At 23.8% G+C, this 25,365-nt stretch overlaps 11 protein-coding genes across 11 annotated transcripts; 6 read left to right on the top strand and 5 right to left on the bottom strand.

The window, feature by feature from the left end:
• Positions 1–3,656: 3,656 nt before the first annotated feature.
• On the top strand, positions 3,657–3,945 carry DICPUDRAFT_42067 (uncharacterized protein; the record flags this gene model as incomplete). Its single annotated transcript, XM_003293417.1, has 2 exons — positions 3,657–3,691; positions 3,762–3,945. 2 exons carry the CDS (start codon positions 3,657–3,659, stop codon positions 3,943–3,945), a joined length of 219 nt encoding a protein of 72 aa, XP_003293465.1.
• A 178-nt stretch (positions 3,946–4,123) lies between these two features.
• On the bottom strand, positions 4,124–5,317 carry DICPUDRAFT_42068 (uncharacterized protein; the record flags this gene model as incomplete). Its single annotated transcript, XM_003293411.1, has 1 exon — positions 4,124–5,317. One exon carries the CDS (start codon positions 5,315–5,317, stop codon positions 4,124–4,126), a length of 1,194 nt encoding a protein of 397 aa, XP_003293459.1.
• Positions 5,318–5,668: 351 nt separating this feature from the next.
• Positions 5,669–7,466, bottom strand: DICPUDRAFT_58510 (uncharacterized protein). The gene is made up of 2 exons (XM_003293410.1): positions 6,364–7,466; positions 5,669–6,234 (listed from the first exon to the last, which is right to left on the bottom strand). The coding sequence occupies exons 1-2, from the start codon at positions 6,910–6,912 to the stop codon at positions 5,707–5,709; spliced, it is 1,077 nt and encodes a 358-aa protein (XP_003293458.1). The 5' UTR covers positions 6,913–7,466; the 3' UTR covers positions 5,669–5,706.
• Positions 7,467–9,015: 1,549 nt separating this feature from the next.
• On the top strand, positions 9,016–11,144 carry DICPUDRAFT_158324 (uncharacterized protein; the record flags this gene model as incomplete). The annotated part of the gene is made up of 2 exons (XM_003293416.1): positions 9,016–10,867; positions 10,942–11,144. 2 exons carry the CDS (start codon positions 9,016–9,018, stop codon positions 11,142–11,144), a joined length of 2,055 nt encoding a protein of 684 aa, XP_003293464.1.
• Positions 11,145–12,117: 973 nt separating this feature from the next.
• DICPUDRAFT_158323 (uncharacterized protein) lies at positions 12,118–14,013 on the top strand (the record flags this gene model as incomplete). Its single annotated transcript, XM_003293415.1, has 1 exon — positions 12,118–14,013. One exon carries the CDS (start codon positions 12,118–12,120, stop codon positions 14,011–14,013), a length of 1,896 nt encoding a protein of 631 aa, XP_003293463.1.
• Positions 14,014–14,591: 578 nt separating this feature from the next.
• Positions 14,592–15,385, top strand: DICPUDRAFT_93052 (uncharacterized protein). The gene has a single exon (XM_003293414.1). It carries the CDS (start codon positions 14,658–14,660, stop codon positions 15,285–15,287), a length of 630 nt encoding a protein of 209 aa, XP_003293462.1. The 5' UTR covers positions 14,592–14,657; the 3' UTR covers positions 15,288–15,385.
• Positions 15,386–15,553: 168 nt separating this feature from the next.
• DICPUDRAFT_158321 (uncharacterized protein) lies at positions 15,554–15,803 on the bottom strand (the record flags this gene model as incomplete). The annotated part of the gene is made up of 2 exons (XM_003293409.1): positions 15,554–15,717; positions 15,791–15,803. The coding sequence occupies 2 exons, from the start codon at positions 15,801–15,803 to the stop codon at positions 15,554–15,556; spliced, it is 177 nt and encodes a 58-aa protein (XP_003293457.1).
• A 279-nt stretch (positions 15,804–16,082) lies between these two features.
• DICPUDRAFT_158320 (uncharacterized protein) lies at positions 16,083–17,650 on the bottom strand (the record flags this gene model as incomplete). Its single annotated transcript, XM_003293408.1, has 2 exons — positions 16,083–17,012; positions 17,099–17,650. The coding sequence occupies 2 exons, from the start codon at positions 17,648–17,650 to the stop codon at positions 16,083–16,085; spliced, it is 1,482 nt and encodes a 493-aa protein (XP_003293456.1).
• A 330-nt stretch (positions 17,651–17,980) lies between these two features.
• On the top strand, positions 17,981–19,148 carry DICPUDRAFT_158319 (uncharacterized protein; the record flags this gene model as incomplete). The annotated part of the gene is made up of 3 exons (XM_003293413.1): positions 17,981–18,196; positions 18,283–18,645; positions 18,714–19,148. 3 exons carry the CDS (start codon positions 17,981–17,983, stop codon positions 19,146–19,148), a joined length of 1,014 nt encoding a protein of 337 aa, XP_003293461.1.
• A 218-nt stretch (positions 19,149–19,366) lies between these two features.
• On the bottom strand, positions 19,367–20,894 carry DICPUDRAFT_84008 (uncharacterized protein; the record flags this gene model as incomplete). Its single annotated transcript, XM_003293407.1, has 2 exons — positions 19,367–19,789; positions 19,866–20,894. The coding sequence occupies 2 exons, from the start codon at positions 20,892–20,894 to the stop codon at positions 19,367–19,369; spliced, it is 1,452 nt and encodes a 483-aa protein (XP_003293455.1).
• A 618-nt stretch (positions 20,895–21,512) lies between these two features.
• DICPUDRAFT_158317 (uncharacterized protein) lies at positions 21,513–24,619 on the top strand (the record flags this gene model as incomplete). Its single annotated transcript, XM_003293412.1, has 4 exons — positions 21,513–21,839; positions 21,923–24,214; positions 24,296–24,430; positions 24,515–24,619. The coding sequence occupies 4 exons, from the start codon at positions 21,513–21,515 to the stop codon at positions 24,617–24,619; spliced, it is 2,859 nt and encodes a 952-aa protein (XP_003293460.1).
• Between the last annotated feature and the right edge of the window lie 746 nt (positions 24,620–25,365).

The raw sequence follows: 25,365 nt of genomic DNA, 5'->3' as shown, positions 1-25,365 counted from the left end.
TTAAATAAATTTTTGGAAAATGCAGCGTGATAATAAAAAATATATCAAATATTTTGGAAAATGCATTGTGATAATAAAAAAAAATCAATTTTGGAAAATGCAGTGTGGTATTAAAAAAAAATCAATTATAATATATAATATACAAGTAAATAAAAAATTGATTAAGTATTTTGAATCATTAAAAAATATTAAATATTGTGTAACATTAAAAATATTTCAAATATTTTGGAAAATGCAGTGTGATAATAAAAAAAAAAATATCAAATATTTTGGAAAATCATTAAAAAATAACAAGTATTATAGATCATACAAATATCAAAACTATTATTCAGCATAAAAAATATAAAGTAATATGGATCATACAAATATCGAGTATTATTTACCATTTAAAAAATATCAGATAATATGTATGATACAAAAATATCAAGTATTATTTACCATTTATAATATATAGAGAAATATTTAGCATTTAAAATGTTTATTTAGCATTTAAACACATCATGTTTTATTTATCATTAAAAAATATCAAGTAATATTTAGAATTAAAAAATATCAAGTAATATTTAGCATTTAAAATATCAAGTATTATTTATCATATAAACATATATAGTCTTATTTAGCATTTAAACATATCAAGAATTATTTATCATTTAAACATATTAGCATTGAAAAATATCATGAACTATGTACTATTAAAAAATATTAAATGTTGTGTAATATTCAATCAAGTTTTCGATCAACTATTTGTTTTTTATTGTATGTAATGATTATAAGGTAAGTATTAGGATCATTAAAAATATCAAGTATTGTACTATGGATCATGCAAAATATCAAGTAAATAAGTATTAAAAAATATCAAATAATATGGATCATACAAAATATCAGATATTTTTTAGCTTTTAAAAAATATCAATTAATATGGATCACACTACAATATCAAGTACTTTTTAGCATTAAAATTATCAAGTAATATGGATGATACAAAAACATCAATTATTATTTAGCATTTAAAAAATATAAAATAATATGGATGATACAAAAATATCGAGTATTATTAAGCATTTAAAAAATATCAAGTAATATTTAGCATTTAAAAAATCAAATATTTATTTAGCATTAAAAATATCAAGAATTATTTATCATTAAAAATATCAAGAATTATTTATCATTAAAAAACATCAAGTATTATTTATCATTTAAAAATATCAAAGTATTATTTATCATTAAAAAATATCAAGAATTATTAAGCATTTAAAAAATATCAAGCAATATTTAGCATTTAAAATACCAAATATTTATCTAGCATTTAAACATATCAAGTTTTATTTATCATTAAAGATATCATGTATTATTTATCATTAAAAAATATCAAGTATTATTTATCATTTAAAAATATCAAGTTTTATTTATCATTTAAAAATATCAAGTATTATTTATCATTAAAAAATATCAAATATTATTTATCATTAAAAATATCAAGTTTTATTTATCATTAAAAATATCAAGTATTATTTATCATTTAAAAACATCATGTATTATTTATCATTATAAAATATCAAGTATTATTTATCATTAAAAAATATCAAATATTATTTATCATTCAATTAAGTTTTCACTCAATTATCTTTTGTTTTTTATTGAATGTAATGATTATTGGTAAGTATTATGGATAAAATAAAAAGTAATATGGATCATACAAAAATATCAAATATTTAGCATTTAAAAAGTAATATGGATCATGCAAAAGTATCAAATATTTAGCATTTAAAAAATATAATGTATCAAATATTAGCATTTACATTTCATTTCATTCTATTATCAATATGGTGGTTAATTATGTATTCTGCGTGGTGGGATACATAATTAACCATTCAGCTCTAATATATTCACCCACTACACACAACACAACACACATTACACCTCACTTCACTCATTATCAATATGGTGGTTAGTTATGTATTCTGCGTGGTGGGATACATAATTAACCATTCGGCTCTAATATACACATTTAGGTAAATTCAAGTGGGTTTGATCATTCAAGAATATCAAGATTTATTGTATAATAATTATAAAGTATTGTGGGTCATTAAAAATATCAAGTATTACTGAGCATATAAAAATATCAACTATTGTGTACCATTCAAATATATCAAGGATTATTTATCATTAAAACATAAATATTTAATTGGATCATTTAAATATATCAATTATTGTGTAACACTCATATTGTGGGTCATTAAAAATATCAAGTATTATAGCATATAAAAATATAAACTATATTGAATCATTAAAATACATCAAAGATTATTTAGCATTAAAACATATCAAGGATTATTTAATGAAAATATCAAGGATTATTTAGAATTAAAAATATATCAAGTATTATGGATCTTTAAAAAATATCAAATATTATAACATTCAAAATTTCAAGTAGTATGGATCATAAAATAAACTCTCAATAGGTATTTTGATTACATAGATACTGAGTTGGGCCCGCTTGGTATCTATGTTTTTGAAATTTACTTAATTTTCAATGTGGTGGTTAATTATGTATTCTGCGTGGTGGGATACATAATTATCCACAAATTTTCAATTTGGTGTTTAATTATTTATACTGCCTGAAGGTATAAATAATTAACCATCCGGCTCTAATATACTAACCTCCCCGTGGTAGAGCTGGAAACACTCTTTACAAAGAGTGGCTAATAGTATAAAAATATAATAAAATAAATAAAATAATGGTATTAATATCATTTTATTATCTTTAAAAATTTATAATAAATCTTAATTTAATTTTTTTTTTTTTTTTTCTTTAATTTTTTGTGCATTATTTTTTTTTTTAAAGTTTTAGTGAAATGAATACGCTAACGATAATTGGTAAAAACTGAGAATAACGATAATTTTTAATCACTAATTTTGTGGTACTTATGGATAGGTTGAAAAAAAAGGAAACTTTTTTTAATAAATTAATTTAAATTATAATTTTATTAATTTAATTTTATCTTTTAATAATATATAATTCTTTTATATTGATATTGGTTTTTGGTGGGAATCTAGTATATAATTAGACCTTATACTCATATTGAATTTTCTATTGATATCACCTATTTATTTAATTATATAATTTTTTTGGATATTTAACCTCTTGTTATAAACTAATATTTTCTATTGTGGGTATTTTTTTTTTGTTTATTAATTATTTTTTTTAATTTTATATTATTTTTTATAATTTTTTATAATTTATTTTATTTATTTTTTTTATTTTGTTTTTTTTATTTATTTTGTTTATTTTATTTATTTTATTTATTTTAAATTATTTATATTAGTATATTTTTTATTATTTATTTTTTCAAGATCAAAACCATTCTATATATGGTATTGTTTTTTTTAATATTTTACCTTGTTTGGAATGATCTAATTGCTTTTCTTTACAATTAAAAAAAAAAAAAAAATATAAAATCAAATTTAATTATTAACTGAATAATAAAAAGGAAATATTATAAAACTAAACACCTCCATTTATATATTTAAAAATTTTTACTTTTTTTTTTTTATTTTTTTTTTTTTTTAAATTTTCTCAAAAAATTATTTAAATTTTTATTTTTTGTTTTTTAATTTATTTGTTTATTTTAATCATAAATAAAAAGTATAAAACCATGGTACATGTATACAAAGGTTTATTTTTAGAATGGTAACAATTGATATCATAAATAATTCCTTTATAAATACTCATATACTAATAATATCTTAAACCTATATAGTGATCCACCAACAAAGCAATTTGTTGAATATATTAGCAAACAAGAACATTTTGAAGTTATTGTATTAGATGAAACCCATCTTTTTCTACAAGCAGCTGATGAAAAAATTATAAATACAATCCAAAGAAGAATTGATGATTTACAAAATCAAAATACCTATTCAGTATTTGATAAAGATCAATAAACCCAATAATATCAATAATATTATAAACTAAAAACACATTAATAAAAACAATAACATAACAAAATAATAAAAGCAACATAAAAAAAAGCAACAGCAACAGCAACAAAAACTTGTATATACTTTGTAAATAGTCAACTAAAAAAAATAAAACAATAAAAAATAGTTTTAAATAAAAATACTATGTAAATTGGTTTTTTCCTTTTATTTTAGTTTTTTTTATATCAGGGTAATAATTTGTAAGAACCCAATCGATTTGTGGTAAAGCTATTGAGTTTTTATATGGCTCCTCGGGCTCCATATCTTTTAGATGTATTAGATCCGCACCGAAATGACCACCGAATATTTTAGTGCGTTCATTTGGATAAATATTATTATTGTTTTCATCGATGACTTTGGCTGGCAAGTATGAATAACCTCTGGATAGACCTGAAAAACCATAATTAGTGTTGGATTCATCAAAATCAAAAACAGCAATATTTAATTTGTAACTTTTTGTCGATAAATTCCTAATGAACAATTCAAGGTAATATGAATTCTTTTCGTACCAATCGTAGAGTCTTATAATCTCGAGATATTTCTCATCATGGGGTATATCTGTATTTGATTCTAATATTTGTGATAATTTTTCATATATTGACTTGATTTGGCTTTTCATAGATTCATAATCTTGAGTTTTACCAAGCAAAGTTATTGATTTTTCCGATGCTATAAGATCTAAATTGTACCCTCGTTTAGGGGAACCACGGTAATAGTCATGCATTTTAAAAACACTGCCCATAATGTTTACGAAAAATATTAAATTATCCTTTGTGTTTGGTGTTGAAAAGTTTGGGGAAATTAAAGATGAAAAAGAGGAATCTATATAGCTTGAAATCTCTTTAGTTAATACACTCTCTGCTTCAAGTGCTGAAATATTAAATAATGTTGAGTTCTTTAATATAATTGGTGCACTCCAATTCTTTGTTGAAACTAACCTTGAAACATTTACTATTTTTTGCAAACCTAGTAAAGCTACACTCCAAATATTTTGGGGTGAATAATTTATATTATTAAATGCAACAGCTCTAGAAAAAGAATTTGACCCAATAAAAAATCTTTCACTTGCATTTTGACTACTATATAAAATATCTCTTCTTCCTTGAGATTTAGTGGTATACTGTGAATTTAATACCAAATAGTCTATTTTTTCATAACCCCTTGATAAAACTGGAAAATCTTTTTTTTTAAAATCAACACTATTTTTATTATCATTATAATTATTATTGTTATTATTACTATTTGAAATATCATTATAAAAATTATATTTTTCAAAAACTTTTTTATAAAAAATAATAATAAATATAACAAAAAAAATAAATTTAAAAATATACATTTCTTTGTTAGGGCGGGATTAAATAAATTGAAAAATAAAAAAACTCTTATATTCAATTTTTTTTGATGAGTCATTTGTAAAAGTGTTATTTTTAATAATGAATAATTTGATGAGTCATTAGAAAACCAATAATAAAAAAAATAGGTAGAAGCTTTTAACAAATAAAGATAATTATTAAAAAAGAAATTGTTTATTTAAAAAACAAGATGTTTTTTTTGATGTCGTTCTATGTTATTGATAATTGTGATTTTTATTATTCTTACTATTTTTTTTATAAATATTATTTTTATTAATATTAGTTTTTTTTTTTTTTAATAATAAATAAGAATATAATTAAAATTCATTTATTTTAAATATTATAAATTAACAAGAATTGTTTTTTTTTTTTTTTATTTGTCAAAAGTACCAAAAACATAATCAAAAATTGGTGAGGTAACACCGTAATTTTTGGCATCATCTTTGTAATGATGATTAAGATGATTAGTTTTGATATCCTTAAAGATTTGTGGTAACCATTCGATATCAGCATGATGGAAATAATAATGGACGGTATCGTATAACATGTAACCACAAGCAACACCAGCATAAAAAGCCCATGGAAGACCAGTTAAGTGCCAATGATCTGGGAATTTTAAGAAACCTTTAAAGGCGCCATAACCGATCAAAACTGAAAACATTGGTGGGAAAGTAAGACGAGAATGGTCGTGTGGAGTTAAATGATGAATACCATGGATGAAAAAGTGGAAAAAGTTACCCCAGTATGATGTAGTTTCGATGTGGAAAACCCATCTATGAAGTATGTATTCGATTAATCCCCATGAGAATAAACCAATGAAAAATGTAGTTATTGATGATAAAACTGATGATTTTTCTTGAAGTGTTGAATAAATTAAAGCTGTAGTAATAATTGGGATCCACTAAAATAAATTAAAATTTTAAAAAAGAATTAATATTAACCATACCAAACCATTATTATTATTATTATTATTATTATTATTATTATAATTATTATTATTATTATTATAATTATTATTAATAAAACTTACTAAAACAAAAATGTACCACCATGGCCAACGAGTAAATAATTCTAAAATTGAATTGTCAAAGATAATAATTTTTTTAAGACCAGTTTGTGAGTGAATCCATTTCATATAATTTGGACCAACTAAATATTTCAATTGTGGTACCATTGGTTTTGTTGGATCGACAAGCTTTAAAATATTTTCGTCAATTGTATTATCTGAGGTGTATGAAATTTTATTTGAAGTATTTGATTGCTGTTTCTTTAATTTTTGTTGTTTGATATATTCTGATACTGTTTGCTTTCCTTCAGGCTTACGATAACCTGCAAGTCTGCCAATATGATAACTCTTTAACATGTTGAATGCTACCTCTGAATGTTCGTGTATTGCACCATCGATGAATACTTCTGAAATATCTTCCCCTAAATGCTCTATTAAAATATCTGATCCACCAGGGTGTTCAAACATAAACGATGTAATATCATACACTTGGCCATCCAAAGATACCCATGCATCACTTTTATCATTGTGCTTTTTAACTTCGCTAACTAAAATTTCTTTACTTTCAATCATTTTTTTAGATGATTATTTATTTAAAATAAAAATAAAAATAAAATAATTGTGAATGGAATGAAAATAATTTTGATTTTTTTTTTTTTTTTTTTTTTTTTTTAAAATTTATGTTTTTATAAAAAAAAAAAAAAAATTTTAATATTATATTATTTATATTATTATTATTACTATTTTATTATTTATAAACAAAAAATAATAGTTATTGCAATGAAAAATAAATATTTATAAATATTTTGTGTATGGTATATGTATATTTAAAATTTGTTTATATTTAAAAAATTTTAAAAAATAAAAAGAAAAAATTTTAAAAAATAAAATTTTTTTAAAAAATAAAAAAAAAATTAATAATTATTTTTTAAAAATTGGATGGAAAAAAAAAACTTTAAAAAAAGGTGGGGTGTGTTGAATGAAATAAGTGTGTGTGTTTTATGGTATATACTATTTTATAAAAACTATTAATAGTAATGGATATGGAATGAACTATTATTATTACTATTATATTTATTTATATATTTATTATTTAATGGATAAATAATATTAAAAAAACAAATAATACAAAAATGATATTATTACTATATCACGTATTTTTTTGTGTGGATTAAAAAAAAATTGGTTTTTTTTAAAAAAAGTTTTTTTTTGAATTTTTTATTTTAAAACAATTGCGATGGGTGTTGTGATAAAGATGTGAGGGCGTGATGTGAGGCTTGAGAGGTAATGCGAAATATCACATAAATATTAATATGTCAAAAAAAAAAAAAAAAAAAAAATTCGAATTATGTGGGTGGTGGTAATATGGAAAAAACAGTTTAGTTTTTATTTAGTTTTTTTCGATTATTAGCTTGTGAAAAAGTTATTATAAAATCTAAAATAGATGTAATTTTACAAGAAACTATATGTATATTATAATTTATATAATGTTACAATTTTAAAAATAACACAATGCTAACAATTCGGAAAAAAAAAAAAATAAAAATAATTAACAACACAATTTAAAATGTGAGTGAGTATTTTATGTTTGCCTTAGTTTTAGAAACAAAAAAGTGTTCAAAAATTTTAATTTAAACAAATATAACCAATGAATAAAAAAAGTCGTTGGTAAAAAAAAAAAAAAAAAAAAAAAAAAAAAAAAAATTAAAATTGTATTTTTTTTATTTATTTTTTAATTACTTTTAAACCTAACGAATCAACGAAAAAGTATATTAAATTAAATTATTATACTTTTTTTAGTTTGTATTCTTTATATGTTGTCATTTTATATGTCATGCTTCTTTTTTTTTTATTATTTCGCCACAATCCAAAAAAAAAAATTGGTTGAAATTTCTTTTAAAATTTTTATTTTATTTATTTATTTATTTTTTTCTTTAAATTATTTCAAGAATATCAAATCAAAAAATATTACACCAAATGATTATAAAAAAAATAAAAAATAAATAATAAAATAAATAAAAAAAAAATAAAAAAGATGATTTTGTGTGTGAAGATTAAAATTTTATCATTAATTGTTTTTATTTTTTTTTATTTTTTTTTTTTCATGATTCAAAAAGTAATATAAATGGTTTAAAATGATGAGAGAATTTTGTTATAATTAAAATCAAAACAATACTTTTATTTGGTTTAAATATTTTTATCTGCCATGACAAAGAAATTTCAAAAAAAAAAAAAAAATAAAAAAAAAACAAAAAAATCCTGTGGTATTATAATAAAATTTCTTTTTTTTTTTTTTTTTTTAATTTTACATTTTTTTTCATGGTGCCACCTTTTCTCTTTTTTGTAACTTCTATACGCTTAAATAAAAAATAGTATTTATTATTATTTTTTTTTTTTTTGTGTGTGTGTTTAAATTTAATTTTTTTTTTTTTTGAAATTTATTTAATTTTTTTTATTTTTTTTTATTTTTATATATTTTAATTAAAATTTTTATCTTTTTTTATATTTATATATCACACAAATAATTATATATTTATTTATTTTTGTTCCTTAAAATCCCAGGAAAAACTATTTTTATATTTTTATTTCCAAACAACACTTTTTTTTTTTTCAATAAAATTTTAAATAAACGATAAATATAAATAATAAAAATAATAAAAATAAATAAATAAATAAATGGAAAGGTTATCAGTTTTATGTAATCATTTCGATAATGATGATAATAATCAATATTTATTACAAAGTAATGATGTTGTGGCAACATCAACAACCAATTCAAATAATCAACAAACAGCATCAGTAAATAATTTATTACAATTAAGTTCAAAGATTCAATTAGATTCAAATAAAATCGAAAAGCTCACTGCTATTCTCTTTGATCATCCAGATAAACAACTTCAAGAGGATCGTAATCGTTTAGTCGACAAATTAAAAGATCCAATATTTGAATGGAAACCATATGTTAGTTTTCACGAATTAAGAGAGTTAACTCAAAATAGATTGGTAGCATTATCTCATGACCCAGTATTAAAGTGTAGTGAAATCGTTACAAATTATAAAAAGTTTTCAATGTTTCAAAGTACTTTAGTTTATTCTGACATGTCATTAGCAGTAAAGTCATCAGTACATTGGGGTTTATTTGCAGGTTCAGTAGCATGTTTAGGTACAGAAAAGCATGAAAAGTATTTCAACGATATTGATACTTGTAAAATGAACGGTTGCTTTGCTTTAACCGAATTGGGTCATGGTTCAAATGTTAAAGGTGTCGAAACTATTGCAGAATATGATCCAGCCACTCAAGAGTTTATTATCCACACTCCATCTGATACTGCACAAAAGATTTGGATTGGTAATGCTGCCACCTACGGTTGCTTTGCTACAGTTTTTGCAAATCTCGTCAGTAATGGCCAAAACTATGGTCTTCATCCATTTTTAGTTCAAATTCGTGACACTAAAACTTTAGAACCATTAAAAGGTATTTCTACTGCTGATAATGGCCCAAAAATTGGTTTAAATGGTGTCGACAATGGTCGTATTTGGTTTAACAAGGTTAGAATTCCAAAAGATAATCTTTTAAATAAATTTGGTGACATTGATAACGCTGGTGTTTATAGTACCCCAATTAAAAATCCAAATGTTCGTTTCAATTCAATGTTAGAATCACTTATCGGTGGTCGTATCACTGTCGCTAATATGGCCAATAGTGCCGCTAAAATGGGTCTTTATATTGCAATTAGCTATGCATTCACACGTCGTCAATTTGGACCAACCAATCAAAAAGAAGAGCTTTTAATCGATTATATTACTCATCAACGTCGTTTATTCCCACAATTAGCAGAAGTATATATTAACCAAGTCGGTATCAATTATGTTATCAATAAGTTCCAAAATAAAACTGATAAAGATGCCAGAGATGTTTTCCTTTTAGCCTGCGGTTTCAAAGCTGCTACCACTTGGAATCGTTCTAAAACCCTTCAATTATGTCGTGAATGCTGTGGTGGTCAAGGTATGGCTGCCAGCAACAAGATTGGTATCCTCCGTGCTGATACCGATGTCGATTTAACTTATGAAGGTGATAACACTGTTTTAATGCAAGCTGTCAGTAAAGCACTTCTTCAAGAGTTCAAATCATATTTCACAGGCACAAAGAGAATTACTGGTATGCTCAGTTACACATACTCTAAAGGTCACATTGGTATCTTTTTAAGAAATAAAAACTTTTTCACTAAACGTCTCCACACCGAAAGCCATTTATTAGATCCAGATGTCCTCTTGGATGCATTCATTTATCGTGAATTCAAACTTTTAAGACTCTTAATCAAGACACTCAGAGGCAAAGTTAAAAATGAAAAGATGTCAGGTATTCAAGCATGGAACAGTTCATTAGATTTAGTACTTCAATTAGCTAATGCCTATGTTGAAAGAGTTTCAATCGAAAAATTCTTAGAGGAGGTTCAAAAGGCTTCTGATGATATCAAACCAGTTTTATTATCATTATGTGTATTATATGAATTAACTAAAATCGAAAGTAAGTACTAAAAATATACGTTTTGGGTTTTTTTTAATTTTAAATATTAATTTTTTTTTCATTTTTTTTTTCAGATGATTTGGGTTGGTTTTTATCAAATAAATATTTTGCTCCAATCAAAGGTCAAGCTATTGGTAATACCATTAATAAAGTCTGTAATTCATTAAGAGATCATGCTATTCCATTAGTCAAAGCTTTTGATATTCCAAGTCAATTCTTAACAGCACCAATTATAGGAGACTGGGTTGCTCATTATTCCAACCCAAAAAATTTTTAAAATCAATTAAGGAGGTAACCAATTACCTAATATATTAATTTTTCAAAAAAAAAAAAAAAAAAAAAAATATTAAATTGGATTTTGTATAAATAAAATAAAAGAGAAGAAATCAAATAAAAGAACAGCAAAGAATAAATGATATACAATATTTATTTTCTAAACTGTTTTGCCCAATAAATTTAAACAAGTAAAAAAAATAAAAAAAAAAATAAAAAAAAAATAAAAAAATAAAAAACTTTTTTTTATAAATTTTTATAATTTTATTTTTTTTAATTTTTTTTCATCACAAAAACCAACCACTATATCTATACAAACAAATAAAAAAAAAAAAAAAAATTGTATATATCAAACATTTTACACACACAAAAAAATAAAATAAATACACTAACACACTTTCATACACCAACACATCTCCATCCATCCCCCAAACATAATTATAGCACCACAAAACTACACCCCAAATTCTTTTTTTTTTTTTTTTTTATTTATTTATTTGTTTATCTTTATAAAGTTTTAACTTAACCCACTTAACACTTCACTCAACGGTGCAGTACTTTGTTGTAGAATATTAAAATCTTATTGTTTTGATTATCCGATTTCAAATATTTGTAATCAAAGAATAAAATCGATAAATAAAAATCCCACTTTAATTTTAAAGAAAAAACTCACCAAATAAAAATTAATTAAAATAATAAAAACTAACATATCCAAATTAATATAAAAATTATTATAATATTTTTTATATTGTTATATTTGTTATTATTAAACCCATTTTATCATAAAGAGTTAAAAAAATTTAATATTTTTTAATTAAATTTTAAATTAATTAATTATAAAATAAATAAATATAAAACAAAGAAATAATAATATACATTAATAACAATTGTAATTTTACATGTGTGCACACAAAATATTATACTTACAAAATAAAAATTTATAGAATATAGATATAGATATATATATATATATAGAAATGAGCTTTTTAGAAAATTTAAATTTGGAAACAATTTTAAATAGGATCGAAGATTTGTTAAACAACGACTCCGATTTTAAAGCAAATTACAGTAAGGTTAGAAAAAGAAAAAGCGAAAAAGAGGAGAGACTATTTATAACAAGGTTAAATCAAATTCTATCACAATTGGCCGAATATAAAGATGGTAGATCAATGGTTCATATATTTCATTTAAGATTTATTCACACAAATGTTCATTCAAAAAAAACAAGAGTCCCAAAATTAATAGCAATCATTACAGAGTATCTCCGATTAATTAACAAATCTTATATTAGCGAGGGACATTACACCCATACTCCTAGTGGTACATCATCTCATTCATCACCAAATCCTTCCTCTTCTTCTTACAGCCATTCAAATACAGCCTCTTATTCATCACCAAATTTCTCTTTAACTTCTAGTAACCCAAATGTATATATAAATTCTATAGTTGTAGATAATGATAGTAGTGAAAATTTAGAACATCAAATTGATAATAATAATAATAATAATAATGTACATAATAGTAATAGTAATAATAGTGGTAATTTAAGTCTTAGTACAAACAGCTCACCACTTTCAAAACTTGAGGGTATGACATCGTCACCTATTAATAACTCACAAGAGGATTTAGAAATAACAACTATTAATTTTAGTAGTCCACCACAACATAATAACGGAGGCACCCCAAATTTTAATTCATCAGCATCAAATACACCTAATTATTTATCATCATCATCATCTCCAGTTTTAACATCGCAAAATAGTTCCAGTAATATGACCAGTATGGTTAATGGTAATGCACCGGGCGCTGGTATTTTTAAGGTAGACTTTTCACAAGAAATTAAAATTGCAAAGGAATTATTAGACTATTTAACAACTCATCATATTGATCCAGATAATTCATTAGTTGGCTGTGACGTTAATCCAATCTATTTGGATAGTGTCTTTAGATTAAGATCCCAAAATTCATTCAGTGAACGTTCATTAATCAAAATGATTAAATCATGGGGTGCAATGAAAGATGACCATATAGTAAAGGAAGTTAGAAAAATGGCAAACAATTTAAATAATTTAGATTTTAGAAAGGGCGAACTCGTTATTATCAAATATATTGAACAAGAAAAAGAGCTTCACCAACCACACTCACCAAATAGCGAAAATAATGGTATTAATAATAACAATAATAATAATAACAATAACAACAGTAATAATATTTCCGATTTAAATTTAGAATCTGAAGATCAATTCTTTGATTTTGATGATTCACTCGATAATATACCAACAACATCATTTAATAATCAACAACAAAGCCATCAAAATCAATTTAATATTAATAATAGTAATACTGGCAGTGGTAATGAAAAGCAAGATGATAATAGATTGGGCAGCTATATTTTTGCAAGATTTGAAGAGGAACTTAATAGAACATGTAAAGTTTATATTATCCCAACTGAAGATGGTAAACAACTGTTATCAGTTAATATAAATAACATTTATAAAATCACACCAGAAATTATTGAAGCCGCCAAAAATGAAAAATATATAGATTTGGTCAACGACCCATCAAAACCATTTTTCCACTTGCTTGCTTTCAAAGAAAGAGAGCTTATTAATGATCACCTCGAAAAGAAAAATGTAGATGTTTCAGTTATGGATAAATGTAGAAATAATAATGCATCAATTTTAGATTTACCTACTATAAAATCAACAATGGAGGCAGTTAAAGATTTAAACAAAAATATTCAAAATACAAATTTATTAAATGAAGTTAAGAAACTAGCAAGGTTAGAATCAAAATCATTTTTAGAAAATGGTAATATTAATTTTTTTTATTTTTTTATAGTTTATTATATTTATAATTTTATTAATATTTAAATTTGTTTAAAATAATTTTAGCAAGAAAAACCTGTTTTTATATTCCACTTTATGCAAAAATGGAAGAGATCGTTAAAAATATAGAAGGCATTAGGGAAACTGAATTAAGAACATCAGTTCAACAAAGTTTAATCTCATTAGACACCTGCTATTATAAAGCTCATTTAGAAAAGAAAGAAATTTTAGATAGTACTGAAAAAGGAAGATTAAGTCAATGGTGGCTAGCTTTAATCAAAGATTCATTAAATGCCTTTCTTTCAAAGAATGGTTTCAGTTTTTCAGCTGTTCCTGCAGACTATTTAGAAAAACCTCCACAAAATATGAGTGCAGTTAAATTTAATTTAGAAATTTTACATCAAATATTGTTAATTCCAACATTAATTTACACACCAAAGTCAAATAGTCAATCACATGCAATTTCCTCTTTAACAAATTTATTTATTGATCAAAACCAACAACAACAGCAATTACAATCACAACAACAACAACAGCAACAGCAACAACAACAACAACAACAATCAAACGAGGAATCAAATATCCAAAAAGAGTTTAGAAAAGTTGTTATCAATTTAGCAGAAACAATTTATCCAGCAATTGATGAATTTGTTTTAAAGAGCTATTTAGTTATTTTAGATACTTTCGATATGTTTACACAAAGGGTTTCAGAATTAGAAAGCAAGGGTTATTTAAATTTAGAGTATGTCAAAAATCTTTATCAAACTAAAAAGGATACTATTACCGATAAAACCAAATCTCAACAATTAGAAAAACTCTTAAAAGATATTCATTATTGTATCGAGATGAAAAGTCTTGAAAATGTTCCACAAGAAAAGCGTTTAGATATAGTTACTATTACAGGTTTGGTATTTGGTAGGGTTCATAGATTAGAAAATGAAATGAGAACCGTAGTTGAACAGTGGAAACATTTGGAAAATTCACCAATTAGAGTCTCATCACCGCTACTTATCTCATCTAATCATCACCATAGAAGAGCAATCTCATCATCAAATGATAGCACAGGTAGTGGAAGTAGTAGTTCAAAATGGTCATTTTCAAATAGTAACTTTGAACAGAAACAAAATACTGCACCAAAATTCCTTCAAGCTCAAAGAAAAATTAATCATTCAAGTAATGGAACTTTAGTTGTTGGTAATGGAGGTTATTATCATAATAATAATAGTAATAATAACAGTAGACCCACCTCACCTTCAAATTTAAAAAACTATCATATAAATAATGAAGACAGTACTTTTTCATCAGGAGACGAAAAATAATCTTTTCAACAGATATTTAGTGTTGCTTTTTAATAATCAAATATTTAGTATACTTAATTTTATTTATTTAATAAAAAAAAAAAATTTTCAAAGGAACTAATTTTATTTTTTTAAAAAAACGGAAAAATATGAAAATATAAATTTAAATATCAACCCACAACCCAAATTTTATTTATTTTAATAAATTGTATAGAAACAATAATGATTTAAGAAAGGCTATTCATATTTATTTAATGTATTGTAATGATAAAAAAAAAAAGATTTTTTTATTTGTTTATCTTATAATTAACCGAATTATTTAAATTGTTTGTATTGGAAACTATTATTTTATTAAAATTGTTATTTTCACTTAAAATAGAGACTTCAAATGAATTAAGTTTTGATTTATTACCATTGAATGGATTGGATTTGAAAATACTTGTTATTGATGCTATTTATAAAAAAAAAGAAAAGTTAATATTCTATTTATAAAAAATATATAAATAGAAAATAATTAAACATACCAATAATTGTCATTTTATTTTAAAATTTTGAGTTTATAGGTTTATAGGTTTATAGGTTTGAATATTACAAATTTTAAATTTTATTATTTTTTATTATTTTTTTAAGTTTTTATTTTTTTTTTTCGTTTAAAAAAAAAAAAAATTGGGTAATTTATTTTATTTAATATAGATATGATGTAATAAGATTTTTTAAAAAAAAAATAAAAGAAAAATTGCTGTATTAAAAAAAAAAAAAGATATAAATTTTAAAAGTGTGTTATATAATAAATTCTGGATATATATTTTGAATCTATTATTTTGGAATTAAATATTTGACACCATTTTCTTCAACTACACGAGCAACATTTTGGACCATTGTGACGAAAATCTTCTTGTTATTTGGATCTTTTAATGGTGTTTTAAAGATATTGATGAGGTCCATAGATTTGATCTTTTTAATCTTTTCTAAGTATCTTCTTATGTATTCCTCGGTGAATGGAGGTTCGGCAGGTTGGGTTGGTGATGTTGGTTGAGGTGGTGAGTTTGGTTGTGGTTGAGGTGGTTGTGGTGAGGATGGTTCTTTCTTTAATTTCTTTGAATCTCTAGTATCATTTGAAGAATCAGCTTTATTCTTTTTGGATTTCTTTTCTTTACCTTTTGGTGAACCGTCTTTTTGTTTTTTGCTTTTTTTCTTTGAGTCTTTTGAATCTTTTGATGAGCCGTCGTCTTCTTTTTTAACATTTGGTAGACCTTTTGGAAAATCTTCATCTTCATCTGGGTCTATTTCTTCTTCGTCGTCATCCTCATCGTCATTCTTTTCTTCATTTTCATCGGCGCTATCATCCTTGTCGTCTTCGAGATCTTTTTGTTGCTTCTTTATCATTTTTTTCATTTCAATACCAGCAGCAGATAGGTCTTTGTCGTTATCTTCATCCTCGATTTGATTTTCGTCTTCAGCTGTTAAACCATCGCCCTCCATGTAGGTATCATCCTCATCATCTTCAAATCTATTTTCAAAATCTGGAGCATCCCCATCTTCGTTATATTCATTCTCTTTCTTTTCTTTTCTATTTTGAAGTTTTTTATCGTTCTTAACATCAGCTTCTGTATATCTATTTGGATCTTCATTAACCTTCTTTTTAAGAGGCTGCTCTTCTTCCTCAATCTTTTCTAAATTTGCATTTGGATCATTCTTTTTAAGTTTTGCTGTAAGGAAATCCCATTCTTGGTTTTTCTTTTTCATCTATATTGATTTAATATTAAAAATAAATATTAAAATATGTTAATATAAATATATATATATATATTTTTTAATATAATATTACTTACAAAATCTTCAGCTTCTTCGGTTGTGAGAGAAACGAATTCTTTTTTTGGTCTAAAATTATACCAATCATTACATGGAACAGCTTTAATAGAACCATCACTTTGGAACATAAATAAAAAGTAATTGGATGATGATTGATTACCTTCAACATTACCTTGATATGAGTGGTTGCCGTTACTATCTTCAAGTTTCCAAGGTATAGTTTTTGGGTTAACTGGTTTGGCTTCGTATCTTTTTTTTCTATGAAATGGTTGGGCAGCATTAGGATTTGGTGTGGCATTATTGGTTGTAGTAGTTGTAGTAGTTGTGGTAGTTGTAGTAGTTGTGGTGGATGTTGTACCATTAGTGCCATTTGTTGTACCAGTAGTACCATTTGTATTGTTGTTAGTGGCATTATTAATGTCATGATTTAATAACTGTGTTAATGGATTGAATTTATACATTTTAACTGGCTTTGAAAATGAAGATAATTCAATCTTATTTGAAAATTTTGCAATGTTCCATTTTTTTGTTCCTTTTGTTAAATTTATATTATAAACCTTTTCATTACTCATTATTGGTGATTTATGAAATATTAATATATAAATAAATATATTAAAATGAACTTAAATATAAAAAAAAAAAAAAAAAAAAAAAAAAAGATAATTAATTTTTAATTTATTTGTTTCTTAAATAAATCAAAATTAAAATAAAGAAAATTTTAAAAAAAATTTTGAATTTATTTTTAAAAAATTTTAAAAAAAAAAAAAATTTAAAAAAAAAAAAAAAAAAAAAAAAAAAATATTTTATTTTGTTTTATTATTTTAATTTTTACAGTATCTATATTATAAAATTATTCCTATAATAATAAATACCAATAGATAATAGTAAACAATAACAATAAAATGGGTAAAAAAAAGAGTAATTTGGTAGTAAATCTTTCAGATGACGAAGAAGATGTTAAAAAGGTAGAAAAAGTTGAAAATAATGACATTGAAGATAACAACGATGAGGATAAAAAAGAGGATGAAGGAGAAGAGGAGGACGAAGATGAAAATAGTGGTGATGAAAAAAAGGAAAGTAAAGGTAAAATGATACAAAGACATAAATTAGAAGTAAAGGTAATTATAAACCAATTGTATTGGTTATAAATAAAATTCAAATTTTTTTTCAGACAATTAATTATTTTAATTTATTTAAAATAAAGAAATTACAACAACAAATTGATAAATTAAATCATGCAATTCCAAAAAAAGATAAAAAAGCAAAACAAGATTTATTAGTTAAAACCAAGAAAATGGAGCATGAATTAAACATGAAACATCAAGAGGAATTAGATGGTTTTGAAAAAACACAACCAAATATCAGCGAATCATTAAACCAACTTTTAATCAACTCAAAACCAAATGCACCATCAAAAGCATACTTAAAAAAAGCAAAGAAATTAGAAGAAGAGGAACAAAGAATCAAACAATTAGAAGAAGATAGAAAGAATTTTGTATCAAAAGGTGTTATCGAATTTAACGATTTTATGACCAAACTCAAACCATTAAAGAAATCAATTAAAATGGTAACTATCAATAGAAATAATGGTTTTGAAATACGATATTAATTAAATTTTTATTGTCATTATTGTAGATTAACCCAGATGGTGATTGTTTATATTCAGCAATTACAAATCAACTTTTAATCAATAAAATTATAAGCGAAGAAGAAAGTAAGAAATACCCAAGAACATTAAGAACCATAGCTGCAGATTACATTAAAGCAAACAGAGATGAATTTCTTCCATATATTTCAAGCGAAGAAGATTATACCGATAGTGAAGATCCAATCAGTGATTATTGTGAAGAGCAAGTACTTCAAGTTGGTAAATGGGGTGGTCATATTGAACTTAAAGCACTCTCAGAATCACTTAAAAAAGTCATTGTTATTTTCAATGCCTATTCAAACGATATAACTATTGGTGAAGAATTCCAAAATGATAAAGAGGAAAAACTTTATTTATCATATCATAGACATGCCTTTACTTTGGGTGAACATTATAATAGTGTAATTCCATCATCAGAATAAAATAAAATAAAAATAATATATACAATACATAATCTAATGTAATAGATATACATTAACTTATACATAAACAAATATACACATCAATATATTAACAATACATTTAAAACAAAAATGTATTTCAACAACAATAATAATAATAATAATAATAATAATTAATAAAAGTATCAATTAATTAAATAAAGTTTTTTTTAATTAAAGCACACATTAATCTTATTTATTTAACGATTAAAGAATAATTGATGTGGTGGAATTTGTTGTAAAATTTGTTGTGATGTGTGTTGTTGTTGCTGTAAATAATGATGGTGTTGTGGTGGTAAATAATAAATTGGTTGTTGTATTTTACCTTTAATTTGACTTTGTTGGAATTGTTGTTGTTGTCTTAAATGATTTTGTTGATTAAAGTAAGCAGTATTAGGATCATGAGCTTTGAGAGGTGGTTGTCTATATGATACATTTGGTGTAAAGAATGATAATTGATATTCGCTTCTTAATACTTGTTCAGCATGAATAACACCAGTCTTCATTGGTGTATAGTATGTAAAATTGGGTAAACTGAATTGATATGTAATTTGATGATAATGTGTTTGAAGTTGTTCTCTAATCGAATATACAATAATATTTTCAAACTCTCTTGATAAACCCTAATTAAAAAAAATATTAGTTTTTTATTTATTTATTTATTTATTTACTTATTTATTTTAATTTTAAAATACATACAAAATCCATTGAAATTGATTTAGCAAATGACTCTGGTAAATTTGGTCCTAAAATATCCCATTCAAATCTATCCTTCAAGTAAAGACCATTGACATTTAAATCTAAATTGATGGTTATAATACATTCACTTAAAATTTGTTTAAGTTTTGGTAAAATTTTACGAAATTCTCTAATAATATTTTTACCATTATTTACTTGAACGACAATACCATTTGTAATTAAAGCTTCAAACCATTCTGGATAATCCAATTCGATACATAAACGTTTGGCATAGTACTCTGGTGTTATATTTTTTTCATTTAGATTCCAAAGTAAATAGTCGTGGAATTTGAATAAGCCATGTTGAAGATCTAATCTAATTGGAATAAGATAATCGTCACCTGGATCACCTGTTTGAAAAATAGTGTCAACTTCACCTTGATTGCCTTGAGAGTATTGTTTTTGTTCTGCTTCTTTTTGTTTTTGATGCTCCATTTCTTCATCACTGTCGTCTTCGCTATCACTAATTTCATCGATCTCCTCCTCTTCCTCCTCCTCTTCTTCTTCTCCTTCATCTTCCATAAAAATTTCTTCCTCTATAACATCTAAATTTGGTTCACCATGTTCGTCATATTTAATTTTAGATTCAAGTGCATCTAATTCATCTTGTTCTTTTTGTTGCTTCTTGGTTCTTTTCTTGCTACTACCATCATCATAATCTTCGTCGTCATCGTCATCCTCGTCATTATCTTCATCTTCGTCGTCAAACTCGTCATCGCCTATATCAATTTCTTCATCATCTTCTTCATCCTGCTCTTTTGGATATCCCCTTTGTACTGGTATTCTTTTTCTCTTTGACCCAAGTGCAATATCTTCTGAATTTTTATCATCTGTTACTTTATCTTCATTTTCACTATTTTCTTCTTCATTTATTATATTATTGTTATTATTACTATTATCTATATTATCTGTATTATTTATATTATCATTGTTATTAATATTATCTTGTATTTCTGTATTGGTGGTTGATGTATTTTCTAAATTTTCCATTTTTGTAAAAAAAAACCAATTTAGAACTATTATTTTCAAAAATTAATTTTTAGAAATAATAAAACAATAATTATTTAAAAATAAAAATGAAAAATAAAAAAAAATTTTGAAATTTTTAAAAATTTTAAAAAAAATTTTAAAAAAAAATTTAAAAAAAAATTAACTGTTATAAATTATATAAATGTAATTATTTTTTTTTTTATTTTTTATAAAACAATCCAGTTAGTTTATCTATGAATAATAATAATTTAGAATCACAACTACACTTTTTATACCATGTGGTTTAAAAAGTATTTATTAATATATATTATTTATTTATTTTAATTTTTTAATTTTTTAATTTTTTATAATTTTTTTTAGTTTAGAATAGTATTGAATATAATAAAAGTATATTTTTTGTTTTATTTGAGTTTATTTATATTTATATATAATTTAAAAATTAATTAAGATATTGAAAAAAAAAAATTAAAGAAAATAAAAATTAAAAAAAATAAAATATTTTTAAAAAAAAAAAAATTTTAAAAACGAAAAAAAAAAAAAAAAAAAAAAAACGATTAATAGCTCATTAACATTTTTTCACAGTAAAAAGAAAGTTTACTTTTTAATTATATAGAAAAAATGAAACAAAAAGATGCGGAATTAGAAAAATTTAAAAGAGTCAAAGCTATTATCGATGGTTCAGCTAAACCTTATATTCCAAAAACATCAACTGGATCAAAAAAAACCAATTCTATGATGAAATCATTCGGAAAAAAGAATAATAAAAAAAATCAAGATGATGATATTCAAGATAAATATTCAAAATATTTAGACGATGAGGATCAAGATGATGGTCAAGAAGAATTGGACTCTTATAAATTACCAAGAAGATTTGATGATGAAGAAATTGAGGAGGATGAAGCTTTCGATGAAGATGATGAAGAAACATCAGGTTTAAAAAAAAAAGTAATATTATATCATTTGTTTTTTGATATATATTAAAATATTAAATACTAACATTATATTTTTTTTATTATTTAAATTTATAGGACAGAAAAGATTTTGAAGATGAATATGGAAATGATGATTTTGTAGATCTTTCTGAACTTTTAGATGATGATACTCCAGCAACTCCAGCAACCAAACCAGTTCAAGCACAATCAAAGAAATCACAAAATACCAAACCAGTTGTTCAAGATAGTGATGAAGAAGACGATGAGGAAGATGAAGAAGGAGATTCAGATGATGATTCAGAAGATTTAGAATTTAGCGAAAATGAATTTGACGATGAAGCCCCATCAGAAGAAGACGATAATGTAGAAGATGGAGTTAATTCAAATTTATTATCAATTGTTAAGAATTTAGAAAAAAATCAACCAAGAAAATCAACCAAGAAATTAGCAGATATGACAGAATCAGTCGGTAGTGAATCATTATTTGGTATGTTCCCAACAGCAGATGAAAATGGTACAATCGATATTAACGATTTGATGAGTTTTATGCCAAATGAATTCGAACAATTCAAACAACAAATCGAGGACATCGCCGATAAGAGTGCAATTTCAGCTCCATTATCCAAATTTGAAAAAGATAAAATTCAAAGAAGAATTACAACAGAACAAGCTCACAAAATTCTTACACAATGGGTACCATTCGTTAGAGAACAAAGAGATAAGAATTTAAAGTTCGATTCAAAAGTTGTTGTCGCCAATACCTCTCAATCACTTGCCAATAGTTTCCAAAAATCAGATTTAAATGATGAAATCAATAGAGCTCTTCAAGAAAGTGGTGCTGTTCAAAAATTAAAACAAGAAGTTGATCCAATCGAAGCCAAAAGACAACTTAGAGAAACTATTAAATTACGTAACATCATGTACTATCAAGAATTAAAGGATAAGAGAAGAAAGAAGATCAAGAGTAAGAAATATAGAAAGATTTTAAAGAAAGAAAAAGAAAGGGAAGCAAAGAAATTAGAAGATAGATTAAAAGAGCTTGATCCAGATTTTGCTAAAAAGCTCGCTGAAAAGGCTGAAGAAAAACGTATCCTCGAACGAATGACAATGAAACACAAAAACCATAGCAAATTCATGGGCCAACTTATCAAGGGTGGTTTGAATAAAGAAAAAAGACAAGATATGAATGAACAACGTAAATTAGCCGATGAAATTATGGCCAAAGCAAATAGATTTAACGATAGTGAAGACGAAGATGACAGTGACGATAGTGAAGAGTATGATAGTGAAGATGAACAAGAAACCAACAGCAAATCAAAAGGTAGCAAAATTGATTTATCAGAGGTTGATCAACAAGCATTATCCGACAAAGAAAGAATTCAATTGAAATTACAAAAATTAGGTAAACCAACCAATCTCCCAGAAAAAGGTATTAATGCAATGAAATTCATGCAAAAAGCATTAGAAAGAGATTTAGATGACTCAATAAAGAAAATGAATGGTGTTGATGATTATGAACAAAATGAAATTGATGAACAAGAAAAACTAATTGAACAATCAAATAGAATTGCTATTCATAAACAAGTTGCATCCAATAAACAATCATCCAATAAAATTATGTCAACTGGTCAATTAGTCGAAAAAGCAGGTTTTGGCAGCGGTCACAAAGTTAAATCTGGTGTATCAATTGATATTTTAGGTAAACAACAACAACAACAAGACGAAGAAATTAAAAAAGTTAATAATAAAAAACAACAAGAAAATCAAGAAGAAGAGGAACAAGTCGAAGAAGAGTTAGATGAAGAGAATCCATGGTTAGAAGTTACCAAGACTAAAAAGAAGAGTAAAAAAGAAAAGAAGAAACAATCAACTGAATTTTTAATTAGTTTAAATAATTTAAATAATAATAGTAGTAATAAAAATTTAGGTTCAAATAATTCAAAAGAAAAAGTTAAAAATGGTGATTTACCAATTTCAATGGATACAACTGAAAAAGATAATAGTAATAATAACAACAGTAGCAATAAAAGAAAACTTGAAGATAAAGAAGATAATGAAAATAAAAAATCAAAGAAATCAGTTGGTATGAGTTTAATTACATCAAATAAACAAAAAGATTTACTTTTAGAAGCATTTGCTCAAGATAATATAGAGGATGAGTTTATGGATGAAAAGAAACAAATTTTAGAAGAGGATGTACCAGAAGAAAAATCAAACTTCCTTCCAGGTTGGGGTTCATGGGTTGGTGATGGTGCTAAACAACGTGACAATTCAAAGAGAGATGCTGCATTAAAAAGAAAACGTCAAGAAAAACTTAAAGAAGCTGCTAAAAGAAGACTCGATGCTCAAAATAGTAGAGTTATTATTGATGAAAAAGCTCCATTAGAAGTAAGTTTAATTTTACCATTTTTTTTATTTTCTTAATAATCACATTATTAATATTAATTTTTTTTTTTTTTTTTAAAAAAGGGCGCTTCAAAATATATTTTAAATAAACTTCCACAACACTACTCTAATAAAGAACAATATGAAAGCACTTTATCAATTGCCCATGGTAAAGATTGGAATTCAACAACTGCTTTTAGAAAATTAATTGAACCAAAGGTAAGTTTTAGTCATTATAAAGTTATTGTTTTTTTTTTTTTTCCTCCAATCATTATATTAATAATACTTTTTTCAAATAATTAGGTCTCCGTATTACCAGGTACATTTATTAATCCAGTTTCAAATAAAGATAAACAAGAGTTCATCATGAAAAAGAAAGAAGAAAAAAACAAAAAATCTAAAAAATAATCTATAATCAAAATAAAAAACATTTTTATACAAAAAAAAACTTTAGCATGACAAAATATTGTCTCATTAAAAAAAAATTATATTTTTGGATGGTGGCTCACTAGTGGTTCTAAAATTAAAATTTTTTTTTTTTTTTTTTAAACATTATATATTTTCCTTTACTTGAAAAAAACCCTTTTTAATTATTATAATTAAATACGAATTGATTGTTATTTTTCATGTGGGCCAAAAACATTTTTTGAAAAAAAAAAAAAAAGATGATTATCTTTTTAAACCTTATGGAGTAAAAAAAAATTTTTTTTGAATATATATTTCATTAATTTGGGGTTAAAAAAAAAAAAAATTAAAAAAATTAAAAAAAATAAAAATTTCAGATAAAAAGAGATAAATTTTTGAGTTTTAAAGAGATAAAACTCAAAAATTATACATAATTGATTTTTTTTTTGGTAAAAAAATATTTGAAAAAGCCTAATAATAAACCTGATTTTTTTAATCCATGAGCGTGTTATTATTAGAAATAAAAAATTTAGTACGCTAAATCATTGTTGTAAAAAAAAAATAAAGAATGTTACCTTGATAAAAGAGGATCAGATAAAAATATATAATATAAAAAAATAAAAAAAAATAAAAAAAAAATATAAAAGTTATGAAAATTAAAAAAAAATAATCTAAATATAAAAAAAAGTTCAAAATGGGTGCTGACTAAATTTTGCCCTCTTTTTTTTTTTCATTAATCTATAACCAGC

Source organism: Dictyostelium purpureum, assembly GCF_000190715.1.
Source record: "Dictyostelium purpureum unplaced genomic scaffold DICPUscaffold_429, whole genome shotgun sequence".
Classification (NCBI taxonomy): Eukaryota; Evosea; class Eumycetozoa; order Dictyosteliales; family Dictyosteliaceae; genus Dictyostelium; species Dictyostelium purpureum.
The sequence above is the reverse complement of the archived record's forward strand: the minus strand, read 5'-3'. Positions and strand labels throughout refer to the sequence as shown.